Raw genomic sequence first — 21,016 nt, 5'->3', positions numbered from 1 at the left:
ATCCCCCACCGGGCCCACCGGTGAAACATGTGGAAATCGGGGTGTGACATCCTATAAATCAACCACAACTCACTCGATACGTCTTCTTTGGATCACACATGATAAAAGCGCTTCTTTAGACAATCTGGGATTATGTTCTGTTTCTTCAAGATTTACGTCTGATGTCCAAGTTTGATCACATTTGACTTCATCGGCGGCAGTCCAATGACTTTCTTGAGTCACATATCCAACAATAGGGCCCACGGATCTTATGCCCACCCGAGACCGACCTATGAATCATCATAGAAGACGTGTCAGGTTCTTCTGCTAGTGGTCGGGCTTCCAATGCTCACACAGGGTGATAAACAACGCTGATATCATCATAGAAGCATTGGGATCCAAGGGTTTATGAGTCAAAGTTAACATTCAGATTCAGATTCAGAAAGCAGATGATTTTGTACTTGGTTTATTCTCTTTTTATCTATTAGAACGATCCTTGTTTTGTCACGTACATGCGTTTAATTCCCAACATCCTTGTAGTGTTTAGAATGTTTGAAGGAAATGTTGGTTCAATACCACTGGTTTCTAACTTTATGCTTGCATCCACCACAGTGAATATTAACTTTGTTGGAGTCTACGAAGAAACTGTTCGATTTCACGGTGAGTGGAGAAATTAGCGACGGAGAAACTGTTTGTATTTGTGGATTTCGGTTGGTTCAGAAACTTAACAAGAGAAGCAACTGAAAAAGCGGTGAACGATATTTAACGTACACACCGCATTCGGTCATCTTACCAAACTACAACACACCCGATACGTCTTCTTTAGATCAAACATGATAAAAGCGCTTCTTTAGACAATCTGGGATTATGTTCTGTTTCTTCAAGATTTACGTCTGATATCCAAGTTTGATCACATTTGACTTCATCTGCGGCAGTCCAATGACTTTCTTGAGTCACATATCCGACAATAGGGCCCACGGATCTTATGCCCACCCGAGACCGACCTCTGGATCACACATGAGAAAAGCGCTTCTTTAGACAATCTGGGATTATGTTCCGTTTCTTCAAGATTTACGACTGATGTCCAAGTTTAATCACATTTGACTTCATCTGCGGCAGCCCAATGACTTTCTTGAGTCACATATCCGACAATAGGGCCCACGGATCTTATGCCCACCCGAGGCCGACCTCTGGATCACACATGATAAAAGCGCTTCTTCTGACAAACCGTCATGCAATTACATCTTCAATCGAGACCGCATTATTAATTATAATGAAGCAATGAAGGTTGAATGTGCAAAACCGCAACCGTTTTTTACTACGGAAACGATGGCTATGGGAAATACAAACCTGACACGAACCACAATGGACTCAGACTCATACTACCCTTGTCGTTCCGTATTTTCTCCTTTTCTAATTCTCGAAGAATCTCGTAACGTATGACACATGATAAAAGGGGAAATCTAATGGAACACCTGTTTGAGAGAAACTTCTTCGAGCTAACCGCCGATATCTCATCCTTCTTGTGTTCAGTATTTCCGAGACGATTCAAGTTATTTCAGTTATTTCTGTTGATTTAGTACTTCAACGTATTTTAGTTGGTTTCGAATATACCCAAAGAGATCTGAACCAACCTAAATCCACTTCCGAGACGATTCAAGTGAGTCCTATGAAGCAACTGTCGGTCTATTCAATTGAGAGGAAACATTGCATGCCTTGAACGAGTCTAGAACACTCGTAATCCTCAACCGGGCTTTGAAACCGGACGGAATCTATGTAGAAACTGTTCGATTTCACGGTGAGTGGAGAAATTAGCGACGGAGAAACTGTTTGAATTTGTGGATTTCGGTTGGGTCAGAAACTTAACAAGAGAAGCAAGTAAAAAAAGCATACACAAATAGTTCTAGTGGACGAAGCAAATGAAACCGGAGTTGTTATCTTGGTTGTTCAGTACTTTCATGCTAAATACAATGTTCATCTTCGTTATCCTTTGCTTTCTGCAATTCAAGCAGGCACGGATGCTAAACGTACTGTTATTACATCCGAGACGATCCAAGTGAGTCCTATGAAGCAAGTGTCAGTCTATTCAATTGAGAGGAATCATTGCATTACATCTTCGTTGAAAAGAAGTGGTTGTAATGATGGAACCCTTGATTTGAAAAAAACATTTTTGAGAAATTTATATTTCAATACGCATCGTATAGGGCTATACGATGCGTATTAATCGATGATTTTACTGAAATACCCCTGGTTTTCTGATAAATTCAGGGGTATTTTTGAGAAAATTCCAAGTTTAATACGGATCGTATACGCCTATATGATTCGTATTAAGCTGATATACGATACAACATAGGCCTATACGATCGTATATGGCATTATTTCAAATTTAGTATTATCGTGTTTCCCTCGGTTCGACGCGTATACGTCTCGTTTTTTGCCGTGTGTTGTATCGTATTATCCATCAACTATTTGTGTATGCATTCTTTTTGGAGAACTTATCTCGTGTGTTGCAGTTTGGAAAGATGACCGAATAGAGATCTGAATAACAAACTGTGGAGAACTTGTTTGAGTTATCCATCAACAAAAGATAAAAATACTCTAAAATTAACAAGGCGGTCTCTTTGTTGCATTATCCATCAATTTGTCACTTTCAAAATTCAAATCAAACGTTCATGTATCACAAGGAATGACCGATCTAAGGCAGAGAACCTGATTCAGATACACAAATTCGATTTCAACAAATCTTTCAAGGTCTTAAGTGATGGACAATTGGCTAAAAGATGTAGAAGAGTTTGTGTAGAGATCTTTACAGTATGGTTTCTCGACAAATGAAGTATTAAAAGATGTTAGGTTCTTGACAGTATAGTTTCTCGACAAATGAAGTATTATCTGACAAAACTCAAAACAATTGTAATATTCCCAGTAATCATCCATAACAAGGGTGAGCTCGTGTATCGAGCCCACAGATCTTATGCCCACCCGAGACCGACCTCTGAATCATCACAGAAGACGTGTCGGGTTCTTCTGCTAGTGATTCCTATGAAGCAAGTGTCGGTCTATTCAATTGAGAGGAAACATTGCATGCCTTGAACGAGTCTAGATCACTCGTAATCCTCAACCGGCTTTGAAACCGGACGGAATCTACAAAGAAACTGTTCGATTTCACGGTGAGTGGAGAAATTAGCGACGGAGAAACTGTTTGAATTTGTGGATTTCGGTTGGTTCAGAAACTTAACAGGAGAAGCAACTAAACAAGCGGTGAACGGTATTTAACGTACACACCGCATTCGAAGATCCTTGCATTAGACACAATTTGTTGTAATTTGTGGATCAACAGAAATAACTGAAATAGTTCTCTTTAATCTATTAGAACGATCCTTGTTTTGAGAACCTGATTCTGTTGTTCAGTACCAACAGAATGCATACATAAATAGTTCTAGTGGACGAAGCAAATTAAACCGGAGCTGTTGTTCAGTACCATCAGCGTTGTTCACTAACAAAAGAATGCATACACAAATAGTTCTAGTGGACGAAGCAAAGAGACCGCCTTGTTAATTTTAATGAAGCAATGAAGATTGAATCTGCAAACCGCAACCTTTATTGATCTAGAATTGGAGAACCGTTGTTAACAAGAGTGTTAACAAGAGTATGTTGTTCCAAGATCAATTCCAAGATTATTGATGGTAACAAGAGTATGTTGTTCCAAGATAAATTCCAATTGCAGCTGATGAAACCGGAGCTGTTATCTCGGTTGTTCAGTACTTTCGTGATAAATACAATGTTCATCTTCGTTACCCTTTGCTTTCTACAATTCAAGCAGGCACGGATGCTAAACGTATTGTTATTACATCCGAGACGATTCAAGTGAGTCCTATGAAGCAAGTGTCGGTCTATTCAATTGAGAGGAATCATTGCGTTACATTCCTGTTGAAAAACATAATCGATAAATTTAGGGAAAATGGGGTTGAAATATGATAACCCAATAGTGGAGGATCTCATTCGACAGCTTCGATAAATTAAGGGGTATTCTCAAATAATGTTTTCCTAGATGTTTGAAGACCAACAAATGTCCAAAGTGTTACTTCTTCGTTCGCGTGACGGAAAACTACCGCGTGACAGGAAGCTACCTTGCAAAAATTAAAAAATTAAATCGACACCCTCAATACGCATCGTATAGGCCTATACGATGCGTATTACTTTTTGGTAGGGGACAATGGCAACCTTTGGCAAGCATAGAAGTTTGAACCCACCTCAATACGCATCGTATAGACCTATACGATGCGTATTGAGGGTGTCGATTTAATCCCCAAGGTGTGCCAATAATACAGTTTTCGTAATATTTAAGGTTTATGTGTATATTTATTCAGATAAAGGTTTTCACAACATTATAAAAGAAAGAATGAAAAGTAGTTGGTGAGTTTATTGTGGTTATAATACGGGTTAAGTTATTCTAAAAAGTCTACTAAAAATAAGAAGTGTACGAAGACACAATGGATGACACAATGACTCACAAGAAGGACATAGTGACGCAAATATAGAAAAGACACAATGATAATAAATAAAAATTCTAAAATCTATAACCTTCAAATCCAAAAATAAGAACTTAAAATCTCACATCGTAGAATTCGATAAGATAGTACCAATGACGATTGAATAAGATAAATCGGAGTTCGTTTGATACTCTTTGTACGTCTTATTTTGCAAAGCATTTGTATTTGATCCTAAACCGTATAATATAATAATGATTGTTTCTTTTTAGAAACAGAAAACATCTGACTACCACAATTATTGATGATTTTGAATTCAATATAAAAGTTTAGTTTTTTATTTAACCTTCAACTATCTTGTTTATTACGTAAGAACAACTTACTTGGATGCTTATTACAAATCACTTTTAAACACAAAACTCTAAGAATTTAATGATCTAACGGATTTTAATGTCTATCTAAAACTAGTTATGCATTGAACTTATCAACAAATTTAAAAAAGTGACTAAAATACGTCGTCACCTAGCACGTACGCAGTTGTATCGGACAACCCTATTCGTAGTAACAAATTTGCTCATCAAGGTATCTAATTATCTAAACATAAAATTTACAAAGAGATGAAGATACAAATGGTAACATAGATTTATGAAACAAATCAAGATCCTTTTAGATCGTAGGTACGAGGAAGGACACCTTAAGACTGTAGGGTGGGAGTAGGTGACATGTTTGGCTTTGGTTGGCTAGTTCGATCTAGCCATTGAGGGTAGCCGTTGTCAAACCAAAAAAAAGTTCACATGGCTGGGCACGACAAGTTAAGCCACACCACACCCTAGTTTTTGAGTATTACTTTGTGGATCCCACACTTACTATGTATCAAGCAATGATCCAAACCCAATCCCCTCTACACCCTAAGTCTAAGATTTCCGACCACAAAACCAGAAGTCATTAATGATTCATCGTACTTTCCGAGCATGTCAGTAACTGTTCAAGATACTCTGCCCCCAAATCCTCAAAAACCACAATATTATTTGTAGCCCCTCCTACAACTTTTTTATTTTTTCTACTAACCGGTTTTTTCCTCATTGAGTGGCGTTTCTTTAGCACCATCACCGGCGAACACCCTTCTTCAAATCCATATTTCATTTCCTCCAATGACTCCTTCACACTCTCCACAGGAAAATTCAACACCGCTGCAGTCCCTCTCATCGCAAATGCGGCCTGATCATACGCCATCGCGGCTGCTTCGGCACTGTCAAACGTCCCGAGCCAAACCCGGATTCCATGCCTTGTGGAATCGCGTATCTCCGCCGCGAACTTCCCCCACGGCCGCCTTCTCACTCCTCTATACGATTTCTGTTTTTTAGATATTTCAGGTTTGGTTTTGGAGCTGACTTCTTCTTCCTTCACAACTCGGGCGGTGGAGGAATTCGACTCAGACGATTGATCTGTCGTTTGGTTTGACGCGATCATTTCAAAGAGAAGCATGTCTTCAGAATCGTTTAGATTGAAAGGGAGTGAGTTGTGTTGGAAAAGAAGTTCATCCCATGAGTAAGAGGATTCCGGCGAGCAATCTGAGCCGGAGGTGGGGTAGTATTGTTGAATGAAAGGATTATTCGCCATTAATGTGAGTTGTGATGGATCACATAAAACAGAGTCTTGCTGCTTTATATACCGTTGGAAAATCTTGATCTTCTAGAGTTCTACACATGTTTGATTAAAAATTCGTTGGTTGTTTAATATTCTTTCTTTCTTTATTTTTTATTCCAAGTTGTAGTAATTTTCTCACTTGGAGCTTACCGGCAAGGGTTCTTAACATATATTAAAAGTTTGAATTTTATTTGTTAACAGGTAGTCACATTATTGGACTTCCATGCACATTAGTTATTTTATTTTGGTGTTAAAAAACTTTCAATTATGGTTATGTGAAGAGGTATGGCCTCAAATCAGTGCATACATGTCATGCGGACCACACCATTTTTTTAATATGGCGTCCACATCACACATCACACGAGTGCATCCAGAAGGTTCTGGAACCTTCTGAAAGAAATCACCTGGTGACAAGAAAGTTGCTCCTACACACAAAAAGGACAACACGTGGCACCAATAGATGGACGCAAGCAGCGATTGCAAGATCCTTGGAGGACAGGCCGACAACCAGTACAAGCGGGCGCCCAGCTGGAACAAATGACCACGTGCCACGTCACCTCTGGTACTGACGATGCCAGAGGGTACAGAAAGGATATTCCTCCTGGTTGGATAGCTGACGAGCACTGGCTAGCTGGTATGCCTCCTCCTCCTCCTTCACCCTTCTCCGGCTATAAATAGAGGACTCCACCTCCAGGTTTAAGGATTCGATTTCTCACTCTCTTACTCTTAACACACTTATCCTCAGAACAATACTTATTCTCACGCCGGAGGTGGTCACAAGGAGACCCCCCTGTTCCCCTCCTTGTGGCGAGTCACCGGTGTTGTTGTTTTGTAGGATACTATCTGAAAGATCAGCTTAACGACGAGTGAAGAAAGAGACTGGACCAACCTTCACGAGACAACCAGCTGGGATAACTAAGTGTTAACAAGTGTTTCATCATTGGCGCCCACCGCATTTTTACAACCATTTTCATCATTTTTCTTTCCAAAAACATTCCTCAATGGCTGAACGAAACTCTTCTTTTCAAATCGGCGTGGAAAGCTCTCCGTTTGGCTGAACCAAACTCTTCTTTTAGATAATATTTTATAGAGAGAGTCTCTTGAACAAGAGAAGAAATGCGTACGAAGCATACACGACAATTGTATTCATTGATCTTCTAAGTTTAATGTCTCAAAATCAAGCGATTACAATTCCGTAATTTCAAGACTTCTATAATTCAAAAAAAAAAAAACAATTAGAGAAAGGGTATTCTTTTCTTTTCTCAATTGAACTCATTTCTCTTTATTTTTAAACGGCTATAACTTTTTCATACGTTAATATTCTTTTAAATTACATGGTATTAAGGCATTTCATTATTCTTTATTGGGAAATTGGTCTGTAATAATCCCTAGTAGACGTCATTGGCCATTGGCAGTCCCATTTTTGAATATTCCTCATGTCAGTCCAACCTTTCACCTATTTTTCCTCCATCGGTCCCCCTTAATAAAAACTTAAAGGAGTTAATTTTTTTCCGTATTACAAACAAATGTTTTAGGGTTTTTGATCAGAACGACGATATGAGTTCATTGATGTAAAACTTACCTTGAAACGGTGATCCTAACGACGAAAACTGTGCTTCAATCAAGTGTTTAAACTTCCAATTAACAAAAATCAAGTCGTTTGGAGCACCGCTTCGAGGTAAGTTTTACATCAATGGACTCGTATTGTCGTTCTTATTAAAATCCCTAAAACATTTGTTTGTAATTCAAAATACAAACTTAACTCCATTAAGTTCTTTTAACGGTGGACTGGTGAAGGAAAAATAGGTGAATGGTTGGACTAGTAGGGAGAATATTCAAAAGTGGGACTGCCAATTGGCAATGACGTCTACTAGAGATTATTACAAGCCAATTTCCCTATTTTATTCGACCAGACTATTGTTATAGTTTTCTTAAAAAAGATTTAAAGGATATGTGATTAGCCATTCAATATATATCATTACATGATTACACATTCAACATAAATCATTACATGTTACACATTCATTATGATTTGTTATAAAAAGATTAACAGGATACACGATTACCCATTAAATATAAATCATTACATGATTACACATTAATCATAAATCATTATATGATTACACATTCATTGTAAATCCATTACGTGACTACATAGCCAATATGATTTGTTATAATTACGTACTAGAACATAATCAATGAATACCTAAATCACCTACCATATGTGAAAAGTAGTAACAAATTACGTGACTATGTGATTTTGAATAACCATTACATGATTACGTCATTTCATTATAGTATTTTATGTGAAACCTCACTAAGTGATTACATAATTACGTAACAATAGTTGACTATGTATTATTACTTGATTACGTGTTTTGAATACCCATTACGTGTTTATGTGATTCATTATAGTATTTATATGAAACCCAATGAGTGATTACGTAATTATGTACTTACCATATCTATAATAAAAAAATATGTAATACATAATATTTCTCGAAATACCTAATATTTCAGGTCTAATCATGTAGTATAAAATGTAATACAAAGCATTAGCCAATCAACTTATAATTGAATGTGTAATCATGTAATAAAATAGTTTTAATAATAATCAATTATAACAAATCATATTGAATGTATAATCACGTAATTGATATATATTATGTGTGTAATCACGTAATAATTTATATTGAATGTGTAATCACGTAACGATTTACAATGAATGTGTATTCACGTATCTTGTAAAAAAATTAGAAAACTAAAGTAATAATCTGCTTGAATTAAAGAGATTGAAATGATCGTTAATACATGACAATTTAAAAAAAAAATATTAACGTAAAAAGTTATAGCCGTTTAAAAATATAATGATAGTTGTTCAATTGAAAAAAAGAGTCTTAAATTAGAAATGAGAAATATGATTCCATAATCTCACGTACACTTCCCATGAGATTTTGTTCTTGTGCATGATCTTTAAACATATTTTATACATTAGGTTATGAATAAACTGAATATCATATGTAAGGTTTATAGTGTTAATAATATTTTATGATATAGGTTATGAATAAACTGAATATCATATGTAAATATGAAAATGAACAAGATATTCTTGGTAATTCTAAAGGTTTCTCATATAGTTTTGTTGAATCATATGTAGTAGAAAGCGATCACTACACTATAGTTGCTAGATTCATGGTACCGGAAGGTGATTATTTTAAATGGTAAAAGAAATACAATTTTTAATTCATGTTGAAGTGGAAGCTTAAAAAACTTGGTATTTTCCAGAGCCACAATTACTTAGTCCAAATAACTTTACATATGTCAATGAATGATGTATAAGATAACTATTACTCTGGAAATAAAAGTTGGAAAGAGCACGTGAGTCAAATGACGCAAGGCGGCGGACCGGACCCAGATTTTGACGGCCTTTTAATAATTTATTAGCTCCCTGTTGTACCAAGTTCTTCTCCCCTAAATTGAAGATAATGAATTAAGTTGATATTTCAAAAAAAGGTTAAGAGCCTAATTAATCGAGATAAAATATGTGATTATAATACCGTATCAAGGGTATATTCTATTGGACACTAATCAAGGTAAACTTAAAAAAAATATTATTTAATCTTTCATTTAACTTCCAAACATTAGAATAAATTACAAGTTTTGTCTTTTATCTATTTACTTTCCTTTCAGACATTGTTGTTTAGCATAAAAATCAAAAAGTTCTGTATTTAATGTTTCAAAATTTTGCACGGTCCTTTGAGCCTAAGTCAGTTATATTTTTTCATTAAACAACTCTTATCTTTGTGAATGGACTAAATTACCCTTGTTAAATAAAAGTAAAAAATTTATCTATATTTTAAGCTCCTCTCTCTCACACTCTCTTTTCCTCTCACTAACCAAACTATCTCATCGGAATCCATCAGATTCATTCAGGAGCACCGAAATGGTCGGAGCATCCGGGAGCACCGAAACGGTCCTCACAAGTGGTATCAGAGCTTGGAGACCGGTTTCAAGGACTTATAACACATGATACCAGCAATATCAAACAGATTTCAAGCCGATTTGAATCTGATTACATCATCTTTCTTATCTCATTTTTTCTACTCATCTTCTTTCTACTTAAAACGCATAATTAACGCTGAATTCACAGACAAAATTTTCTGATTTTTAGATATATTGTGCGAAAACATGTTTTAATCAATCCTTGAAAAATTCAGACCAAATATCAAACTAATTTGTTGAAAATTCTTGGAAAAACCATGAAAAACACAACTTGAGGTTCGCAGGTCGTCCGAATTGCACCAGTCACTCTCGTACGAAGTGAAATAATCTTTCGGACGAAAGTGCTGAAAGTCAGTTTATTGAAGAAATTGTCACATTCGCACGAAACGGCATTCCCGTTCGTAATAAAGTGCTCAGTCTTTGTTTGAGTTCGCACGAAAGTGGCATTCCCTTTCGTACGAAAGCAGCTTATCTCTTTCGTTTTAAAGTTTGGTTTGACAGTGTGTTGACTTTTTCAGGCATTTCTCGAGAAGTCCAAAGATTGTAATCATGGAGTCGGAGTTTGTCACACCCCCAAAATCCACAAGCGGAGTATCACCGCAGGAGGCGTGACATGACCAGGATCAAGCCACCAATCATATTGAACAATGTATTAATGTAAATATAAAACCAACCAACAATATAATTGGTGTCTAAAACAAATTAACCAAGTTTAAGTTATCGGCGGAAGCATAAAGTTTAAAACTAAAATATAAGTTATAAGTTCATAAAGTTTAACATGGAACTCAACAGTCCATGTCCCACAACGACCTCTCCCCCTCGTGCAAGCTCCATCTACGCACCTAACGACCTGTAAGGCATGTAACAACGAATCAACAACAAAGTTGAGCGAGTTCACAGTTGATTGTCCATTTGAAAGTTGTTCCAAAAACCATAAGTTCTTTCGAAAACCATGTGTAAATCAATTCCTTGTTTCCCAAACCATAACCAGTGGGGGCTACTCCATGTTAACCACTAGACCCAATACCATATCGACAACTGACTGGAGTCATGTTTATGTGCCCTACGTCAATGTCTATCATCATTGACTAAGTGCCCAGATCCATTAGTCCACTCCCGTCCTCTGCGGCACGGTGTGAGGCTTGTCAAACCTAATAGCGCTATTTAACTAATGACCCGCTCGCCATTGGCCTGGCGATTAAGTCGATATAAAAATGAGGGACTTCATGATAGAGATTTGTCTAGTAAGTTATATGTTGTCATCCTTCCTACGGAGGATGTAGATACGTAATCTACCCAAGGAGAATACGCAGGTTTAATGTTGTCATCCTTCCCATGGAGGATGGAGGTACATATCCTACCCAAGGAGAATATGCAGGTTTCATTATTAATCCTTAACCCATTCCCAAACCACCGGGAATCCCATGCCTTGTAGAAAGTGTGAACTCACCTTGGTTTGCTCGGTTTGTTAAGTTACTTGTTCACAGTCAATCAATCAAGCCTATGGTATTCATGTATACATAATCAGTTTATGTTCGCATGGTACACATATCAGTTCATAATCACAGTGTGCATTTAGAATCACAATCACTAAATAACACATAACAGTTATTCAATCCTGTGCAAAACCAGTCTTCACTATCATCAATAACAGATAACAACATAGTTCTTCATTACCTTAAGTGTCCTAAACTACAGTCTGTTGTGACTACTCACAAGGCGGCGAAACTCCAAACGGCGAAACATATAGTGTTTCATCGAGATGCTAAGTGGCGAAACTTATAGAGTTTCGTCGAGGTGCTAAGTGGCGAAACTTATAGAGTTTCGTCGAGATGCTATTCGTCTTCCTCACAGGTCGTCATGAACAACACTACCCCTAACCACTTAGAGTTCCGATTTATTCATAGTTATGCATAAAGATAACATAGTATTCATACAACACATGATCAACAAAATCGTGCAGTGAACATAACTAAATATGAGACATCAGATTCTTGTTTTGCGGATTAAACTATAACATATCAAAACCCTACTGACGTGCAACAATCATCAGCCAAACATCAAATACGTATCACCGACCCACACCGATCTTATACAATATCATTCATAAATAACTGATAACACATAATACAAAAATCAAACACAAACATCAACTCTGAGCAGCGGACATAAATGAATACAATCATAGTGTTCTCAACCTGAAAGATCTAGTCCAATAAATTAGCAACAGAACATCAAACCCTAATTGACAACATATAAAAGCACAACCTCTACAAGATCCTAATTTGCAGTGGCCCTCTATCATCACACAAAATAATCAAACAGTATAACAAGCAAGTCTAATCAGATAGTCGCACACTAACCGGTTACGAGATGAACTAGCAAGAATTCGAGAGGGTTGGTGATTGCCGGCATTTGCAAGGGAGAGAAGAGAGCCTAGGGTTCGCCGGTTGTGATCTTACGAAAAGGTATGTTAATAAAAGGTATATATAACTGATCTGGGTTTGGGCCTCACCTGGGCCACGAGCCCACACCACGAAACATCATGTTTCGTCATGGTGTGTGTGGCGAAACTTCATTGTTTCGTCGAGATAAGGTTGTGGCGAAACTCCTAGGTTTCGTCGAGTAAGAGTTGTGGTGAAACTTCATATGTTTCGTCATATAAGAATAACACACACCAATATATGTCAAACAGTCCACAGTTTATTATTTAACCCAACCTATAATGTAATACATCAAAGTCAAACATATGACAAGCATGAAAAAGTTACACCGCAATGAATTATGAAAACAATTTACGAAACGAGTAACGTGACGAGTACAGACCTTGAAAACTCGGGTTGTCACAGAGTTTTACAACGAGTTCTATGTCGCTTTCACGATAGTACCAACATCCGCACCAAGAACAATAACAAATGCTATATCTGAGAGCTTAATTATTGACAACGCTTATGGAACTTTTAAAAAACCACCAAAGTTAATGAACATGGAGGACTACAATAGGTGGAGTGAGCGTTTTGAAAACTGGGTCAAAGCTTATGCATTTGATAGCTGGTTAAAGTTAAAAGTTGGATATGAACGTCCAAAAAATGATTGTAATGAAATACTACCAATTGAGGATTCACTTGCAGATGATAGAACGGATTACACTAATGAATTAAAAATGATCACATTTCTGCAACAATCGGTCAGAGATGATATCCTTTCTTTGCTTCAACACTCAGGATCGTCAAAAGCAATTTGGGAAGTATTGAAAAGCAAATATGAAGGTGGGGCAGAAATGATGAAAAGCAAGAAGTCATTGTTATAGAGATTTATTTGATCTTTTCAATTGTTTAAAAGGTGAAAACATCAAACAGATGATAGAGCGTTATTGCCATCTGATACTTAAGTTGGAAAGACTCCAGTTAACAACGACAAAGAGGAGATAATTGACAAGCTCATAGATGTCGTACCGAATGAATATGATTGGTCTACATACCTCATGATTATCAAGAATAGTGCAGAGTTTGGTATGTTGATGTTACCGATGCTGATTCTTTTGGATTTGAATCCTGGATCGATTCCTTTATTGATGAATGTGTACGAACACGTAAGTTGTGCGGAATCCAAAATACGCGTGTGGATCAGACACTCAGATGTAATTATAAGTTGTTTTCTATTGATACTTTGACAATACAAAACCGTGAAAACAAACGAGCAGAGCTTCGCCTCAAAGTTGCTCCAAAGTTACAAATGAACAAGACCTAACACTCATATATATATAGGGATGTTGGCTTCGTACGAAGCCATGTGTGATCCCTTTGTACGAAGTTGCTGGCTTCGTACGAAGCTGCATGAGCTTCCCTTCAAACGAAAGTGATTCAATATACATGTACTTTATGCTTTCCTCTATTCAGCACCAGTCTTGACTCATCTATTTGAGCTACGATACGTGATTGACGGAAGTGATAGACATTATACACTCACAGACTCCCCCTTGGATATTACTACATGTTAGGCACTAAAGTGTGAGACTGACGTATCAAATTAACACAATGAGCTATGGTTACAAACTGGGCCTTACCGGGTTAGTTAATATTAGGTTTTGGACCTTTATAGGTCACTTGGGCCAAGTTTTTGGCCATGTGGGCCAAGCAGGCCCAAGGGGAGCCAATGTAGGGAAGTGGGCTTGAGTAGGTATATAAACAAGTTTTTAACTTATTTTAGGGTTTGAGCCTCATTGTTACAAATTTCCTACAGAGAAAGAGAGGGGTGATTGAGTTGGAAGAACACTTGTACTAGTCGGTTTTACTTATTCAAGTAATAGAATCGGGGGCGTGTTAGGCAGGAATGGCTCCGTGTAAAAAATTGAAAGTATCGTAACTTATAGAAGATTGGGCACGGGGGCGTGCCTAAGAAGCACGACCCCATGTGACAGGTCCAGAAGAAAAATTGTTTCGGCAGTGTAGAGGCACGGCGGCGTGCTTACCTCACACAACCCCATGTTAAACTTATTGTAATGAAGATTTCGAATCAGGGACTTCTGTTTACGTGCATGGGGTTTTGGTTCAATGTTATTTCACATTTCTAGACCATTCCCCAGGTTAAACACCAAGTTTTTTCAATGTCATTCCATTAACTCCTTCCATCATCCAATTACAAACTAGAAAAAAAAATTGCAAACTAGTTTTAAGTCCAAATAGATAGATTCTACTAGATACCCCAAAAGATTCAAACCGCATAGCTCTTCCCTAATAAAACAATAAAAGAACAACAAAAACCTGATACTAGTTTTTGAGTGAAAAGGGCTTAGAGCTATTTCCGGGCGTGTTCCCTCAAAGACCGCTGAGCATTTCTTCAATCTCCCTTGGTAGCAAGATGAAGGGCTCATCGTCGATGTCCTCTTGTGGGAGAGGAGCGACGGCAACTGGAACCTTCTAAAAGGCATCAATGGGAAGTTCCGTTGGTATCTCTTCTCACCCGATCGAGTTAATAACCTCATGAGCGAGGTTCTAATCGTCTTGCGAGAGGATCAGACCCATAAAGGGGACCACTAGAATGTTCAACCTTTGGTGTAAAAGGTTGATTATCCTAAAGCTACTTTCCAAGGCTAGTGTGAGGTAGTTCACTCGGTTGATGAGGACCTCCTCCACCGTCGCCATTTCCTCGATTGACTCTTGTAGTGCGCATACGTAGCGGACAAGGGTTTCTTCCCCTTCTGTTGTTGCATGAGCTTGTTGACGAAGTTCCACTCTGCTGGCTCGACATGCTACTTTAAACAAGACAAACCATTAAAGTTGGACTTGCAGACAAGTCACATGGCCTTGTGCCTAGTAGGCACAACCCCATGCAACTTCAACATACTTCCAACACCCTGTATTTTGCTGAGCAAGTATATGCCCTATCCTATGTTGCAGATGTTAAATTCTAAGCTGACAAGTATAGGTGGTTTATTAATGAAGCCGGTGTTGTGTAGATCGTTTTGTGCCATTTTCTCTTGTTCTTTATCTGGAAAAACAGAGTATGTGAAAGAGACTGATTGGATCTTTATGTCACACCCCAAAATATCAGAGCTGGCGTGACTGGACTGGTATCTTCATTGCATAGCGGAAGCAAATAAGCTAAGACTTCAAGAAATTGAATGCCTGCTAAGTACTCGAATTCCCATGGGTTCACCTATTCCAACCGTTCCATAGTTTTGAAAATGCAACCTGAGAAAGAACATGCGGAAAAGTCAACATAAAGTTGAGCGAGTTCATAGTTTGTTTTGAAAAAGATTTTAAACAAATCTTTTTGTTCACCGGTTTAAAAGTTGTGGAGAAAATTTAGTAAAATCATTTTCGCGACATGTTATATGAATACTGTGGGTATAGCCCATGAGAGTCTTTGTGCATTGCACGAGAGAGAATGGGCCGAGCCTAAAAGAGTCTTTGTAAGCAGGACCAACCTGTCCTCTTACTTATACATAAGTTGAAAAACGTTACCAAAGTTCGTAAATCATGTATTTGTGAGTTTTTATCAAATGAATCTTAAAAACATTTGAAAATCCGAGTATCAAAAACTATTATGTAAGCGTCTATGAATAGATCATTAATGTTTTTCAAGGACATTAATATATGCGGCGACATCGGAAGCACTCAACCCTAGCGAGTTTCCTCCGGTCCACCCGGTTGGAACAACAAAAGTACTACATGGGCCACACAAGGACCCAAGAGTGGGGCTCGCTACACCCGATAGATCTACCACTCTTGCCCCTCGGTCTACACAAGATTAATGGCGCTTAAGAGAGATACTATTCGCTCACATGATCCTACAGTTCATTCCCTAGCCTAACCATACCCCAGTTAACGTATAATGTGTGAGTTATTGGGCCTAGCCCTTGTCCTTGGGCCTTTGCCCATGTCATTTGTGTTATTAAAACTCATGCATGTTTTGAAAAACACTTATGTTTTTATAAAACCGGTATGTTTAGCATGATCTTTTCGTAAACCAATTGAGTTCGTTGAAATCCTATCGCGAAATGGTTTATAAATATGTGATAGTCATTTATCGGAACCTTGTGTGATTCTGCAAAACTTGCGTGCTTTCCACCCCGAAAACATTAAAAAATGTAAAACTAGAAAAAGTGGGGGCTATGAACTCACCTGGATATCCTTGTGCAAAGCTAGCTTTATACGACTTCGTGATGTCGTTTCCAAGACGTGACTCGCTAGCGTGCATTCTACAATATTTCTAACACGGAATATTTTATAAGTTTCTAAATAAACGCGGTAACTAAACTACGTGTCACTGAGCTCTACCGAATCGTTAACGAATGATTCGACGGTAAGTTGTTAACTTAATGAAAACGATTAAGTTATACTTATTTAGTTCGTTTATTGTCGGAAATTAATAAGTCCTGAAAGACTTAGTTCTCAAGGGATTTAATATATATATATATATATATATATATATATATATATATATGTAAATATATTGTTATAATCATGTTAGCCGTCTCGTGAAGTCATATGTGTATGTAACGAGTATTCATATGAAAATAATATTTTGCTACCCGTACATTGATATATAGTATGCCGTTTAGGCGTTTGAAATAAATATAGAAAGTTATATTTATTTTATATGGTGTTCGTGTTGTAGTCGTTTAAAATAAATATAATAGTTATATTTATTTTATAAAAGAATCGTCAATCTTTTGACGTTTGAAAATAAATATATAACTATTTTTATTTTTATTAAAGAATTCGTGTTGTACGATATTTGAAATAAATATATAAACTATATTTATTTTTATAAAACGAATTTGTGTTGTTTGGTATTTGAAATAAATATATAACTATATTTATTTATGATAAAACGAAATCGGTTTGTTTGTTGTTGGAAATAAATATATGTAATTATATTTATGTTATATAAGCGTTTGTGTTATCGGTGTTTGTAACAATATAAACAATTATATTGATTTTATAAAAGAATTGTCGAATTTTAACATAACTATACTTATCGTTGTAAATACTTTCCGAATCGTCGTTTTCGTAAATTGTAAAGTGTCGTCGAAAGAAATTATATATTTGCATTTGTTTTTTCTAAATGATTATTCGAATCCGATAGTTTGTTTTATAATAGAACGCGTTTTATTTTACGGATTTTCTCGAAAAATGGGCAGAGTTTCCTTTGATTTTTGGACGCCCTCGACAACATAAGTTGTCGTTATTTTTCAAAATTCAATCAATATTCAATCATTAATGTATATAATTTTCGTAAAAACGATAAAGTATAAACTAAACACTAATCCAAATCGGTTCGAGCTCGTTCACGAAATTAATAAAAAACCTTATAGTTAACGTGAATAACTATTCGCGTCACCAAAATCTTTATCAAATCTTTCGCCTCGAGACGTTTGACTGAGTTGACCGGCTGAGTTGACTGAGTTGGCTCAGTTTGACCGAGTCGACAAGAACTGTTGACCGCACCCGAAACTTGACCCAAACCGCAGTTGACCCGAACTGGCTGAATCTGAAACCCGAAACCAAGCCGTTGACTTGATATTGACCACATTGACCGAGCTTTGACCAGTTTTGACTGAACCAAAACTGAACCATATCTCGAACCGCTGACCCGTGGTTGACCGAACCAAACCCGACCTGAGCCGAGACCATAATCTAACCCAAAACAGCTTGACCCAAACCGAAACTTCTAAGAACTGAACCTGCTGGATTTGACCGATGAAACCCGTGAAAACCCAAACCAAAACATCATCATCTTCAACATTTCGGGAAACAAAATGACATCATCTTCAGAAAATAAAAGATATAAACAGGGGGAGGGGTTTACCAATGAAACCCGTCGGACCGCGTCACCGGCCGCCGCCACGCCGCCGCACACGGCGGTTCTGCCGTCTGTAGATCGTCGTCGGAAATCGGCGTTTTTCACCGCCCTCCCTCCACTCGTAAGCTTTCGGATGATGGATAAACCATTTCTTCATCCAACCTTGGTACGCATTCTGCCCTTCCGTTAGTTTCAAACTCTTCAGCCCAATATGGGACTTCTTGTGTCTGAATGGGGTTTGTCAATGTAGGAATGTTTGCCACTAGAGGATGATGCCCCTGCCTAATTCTTATTCCAGAAAATGGTTGATGATTATAGGTATAATCATACACCCAGTTCTTCTCTTCCATAGTCAAATCAATAGACTGATGTGGATGATAGACTTCTATAAGTGGAGGTTTGAAGGTTGTGGGTTTGAAGGTGGAGGCTTTGAAGGTTAATGGTTTGAACGTTGACAGGGTGATTGTCGAATGTCACGACCCCCGACCACACCCTGGACGGGAGCCGCGAGCAGTCAAGTGGTACCGTTGTTATTTTGAAAATATTGCAGTGGAAAATTTCATCAGGACCGTGAGTTAGGAAAATACCAGAGTTTAGAAAACACCGGATTTTATTTATTAAACAGATGGGATTAAACCCATGTTTTACAAAGGTAGCTTTAATATGGGATAAACCCGAATATATAAAACAACGTTTTCTTAATTTAATTTAATTGATAAAATAAGCCACTTCTTTAAGCCCTTCGGTGCCGTATCATCACTCTTACTCCAATCTACTGTAATCACCTAAAACGCGTTTTAAAAACATTTGGTCAGCAGGAAATACTGGTGAGTTCATTAATTTTGTACAAAAAACACATTTGTTATAATTCACAGTATTAAGAGCGATTACGATGTTTATATATCAACCAATTACCCCAAATCGGTATTTGTCACTCGACCGTTTCTGTGACTATGGTCATATCACCCATTGGCGAACCCGTTGTCCAATGGTGACGGTTATCAAGTAATGTATACAAAACCCCACATACCGACAGTAATTGAAGATTACAAAGACATAATCCCTGTAATTACAACTTTGAAAATAAATAGGGTTTTTGGAAACAATTTGATAAAAAGAGAATGACTCACCTTGTTAGCATATAGTCTTGATTAAACAAGCATCTTGATTCTAAGTCTTCTTATGATTATACATCTTGTTTGATAGTTGGTTTATGGACCGGAGTTTTCTGATAGTTAAACATTTAGTTTAACAGAGTGGAATACGTATTAGTGTAAAACCACATCAAACCTAACGACGGTCACGAGATCAGGACCTTAACGAAATTCACAAAGTATAGTCTTATTTAGATAACACTTTGGCATTCGTTAGTTGGTCCCCAAATCGATCGGACAGAATATCGCATCGGTGATTATTGGTTGGAACACCAACGTATAGAGAGAAGAAGAAAAGAAATGAGCAAGGAAGAATGAAATCCTAGGCTCCTATTTAAAGGTAAGGCAGATTCCTTTCTTAGCTAGGAAGTTTTCTTAATTATTAAGTTTCCTTTTATTTATTTAGTTTTCCTTATTGATTAAGTTTACTTACCTATTAAGTTTACTTATATATTAAGTTTACTTAATTGTTTTAGCTATCAAGTTTACTTGGCTTTTTAACGGATTATCTCACTTAGCTGTTTAACTGATTACTTTTCCTTAACTGTTTAATTAAGTAATTTACTTAGCCGATTAATTTATTAACTTAATTAGCTGATTAATTAACTTACTTAGCTTTGCTTAACTGTTAAGTTTCATTAGCTATTGAGTTTTCTTAGCTATTAAGTTTTCCTTAACCGCTAAGTTTTCTTAACTGCTAAGTTTTGCATAACCATTAAGTTTTCTTAATTACTAAGTTTACTTAGCCATTAAGTTTTTCTTAATTACTAAGTTAACTTAACTGTTAAGTTTACTTAACTACTAAGTTTACTTAACCATTAAGTTTTCTTAGCCACTAAGTTTACTTAACTACCAAGTTTACTTAATCGCTAAGTTTTCTAGTTTAACAGTTTCCTGATTATGAGTTCTAATTCTAGATACAATGGAACTCGTATTAGCGTATTAACCCAATTCAACTTTAACGATAATCACGAGATCAAAGCTCACAACGAATGATAAAGTATAGCCGTATACAGGCAGCACTTAAACATCCATTGTATCAGTTTCAATCAATCGGATATAGTACCGTGTCCGTGATTAGAGTTATTACCCTGATAACGAGCAGAGTTTCGGGGTTTTAGGGGTATAATACCGAGCTACTATTTTGCTATAATAGAAGCTAAGAGAAAGAAAAGAATTGAACGATCTCAACTGAAGCTCGAACACCTCATTTATAGGGCTGGAAATGGGGCTCTCGCGCCCCGCGAGAGAGTTAAGACAGGGCTTCGCGGCCCGCTAGGAAGCATAGTGTGACAACCGGTACTTTACGCCTCCTAATTACGCGATTAACAAATGTTTAATGCGATAATAAATAGTGTTTAAGGCACGAATTAACTTAATTAGGCTCTTGGTATGCCTAGGAACGCTGATCGGACGTTACAGTGCGCGTATGAGTAT

General features: G+C 37.2%; 1 protein-coding gene across 1 annotated transcript; it reads right to left on the bottom strand.

The window, feature by feature from the left end:
- Nucleotides 1–5,035: 5,035 nt before the first annotated feature.
- On the bottom strand, nucleotides 5,036–6,114 carry LOC110890251 (ethylene-response factor C3). The gene has a single exon (XM_022137846.2). It carries the CDS (start codon nucleotides 6,084–6,086, stop codon nucleotides 5,412–5,414), a length of 675 nt encoding a protein of 224 aa, XP_021993538.1. The 5' UTR covers nucleotides 6,087–6,114; the 3' UTR covers nucleotides 5,036–5,411.
- Between the last annotated feature and the right edge of the window lie 14,902 nt (nucleotides 6,115–21,016).

This window comes from Helianthus annuus, chromosome 11, assembly GCF_002127325.2.
Source record: "Helianthus annuus cultivar XRQ/B chromosome 11, HanXRQr2.0-SUNRISE, whole genome shotgun sequence".
Classification (NCBI taxonomy): Eukaryota; Viridiplantae; Streptophyta; class Magnoliopsida; order Asterales; family Asteraceae; genus Helianthus; species Helianthus annuus.
This window is presented reverse-complemented; position numbering and strand designations above follow the sequence as displayed.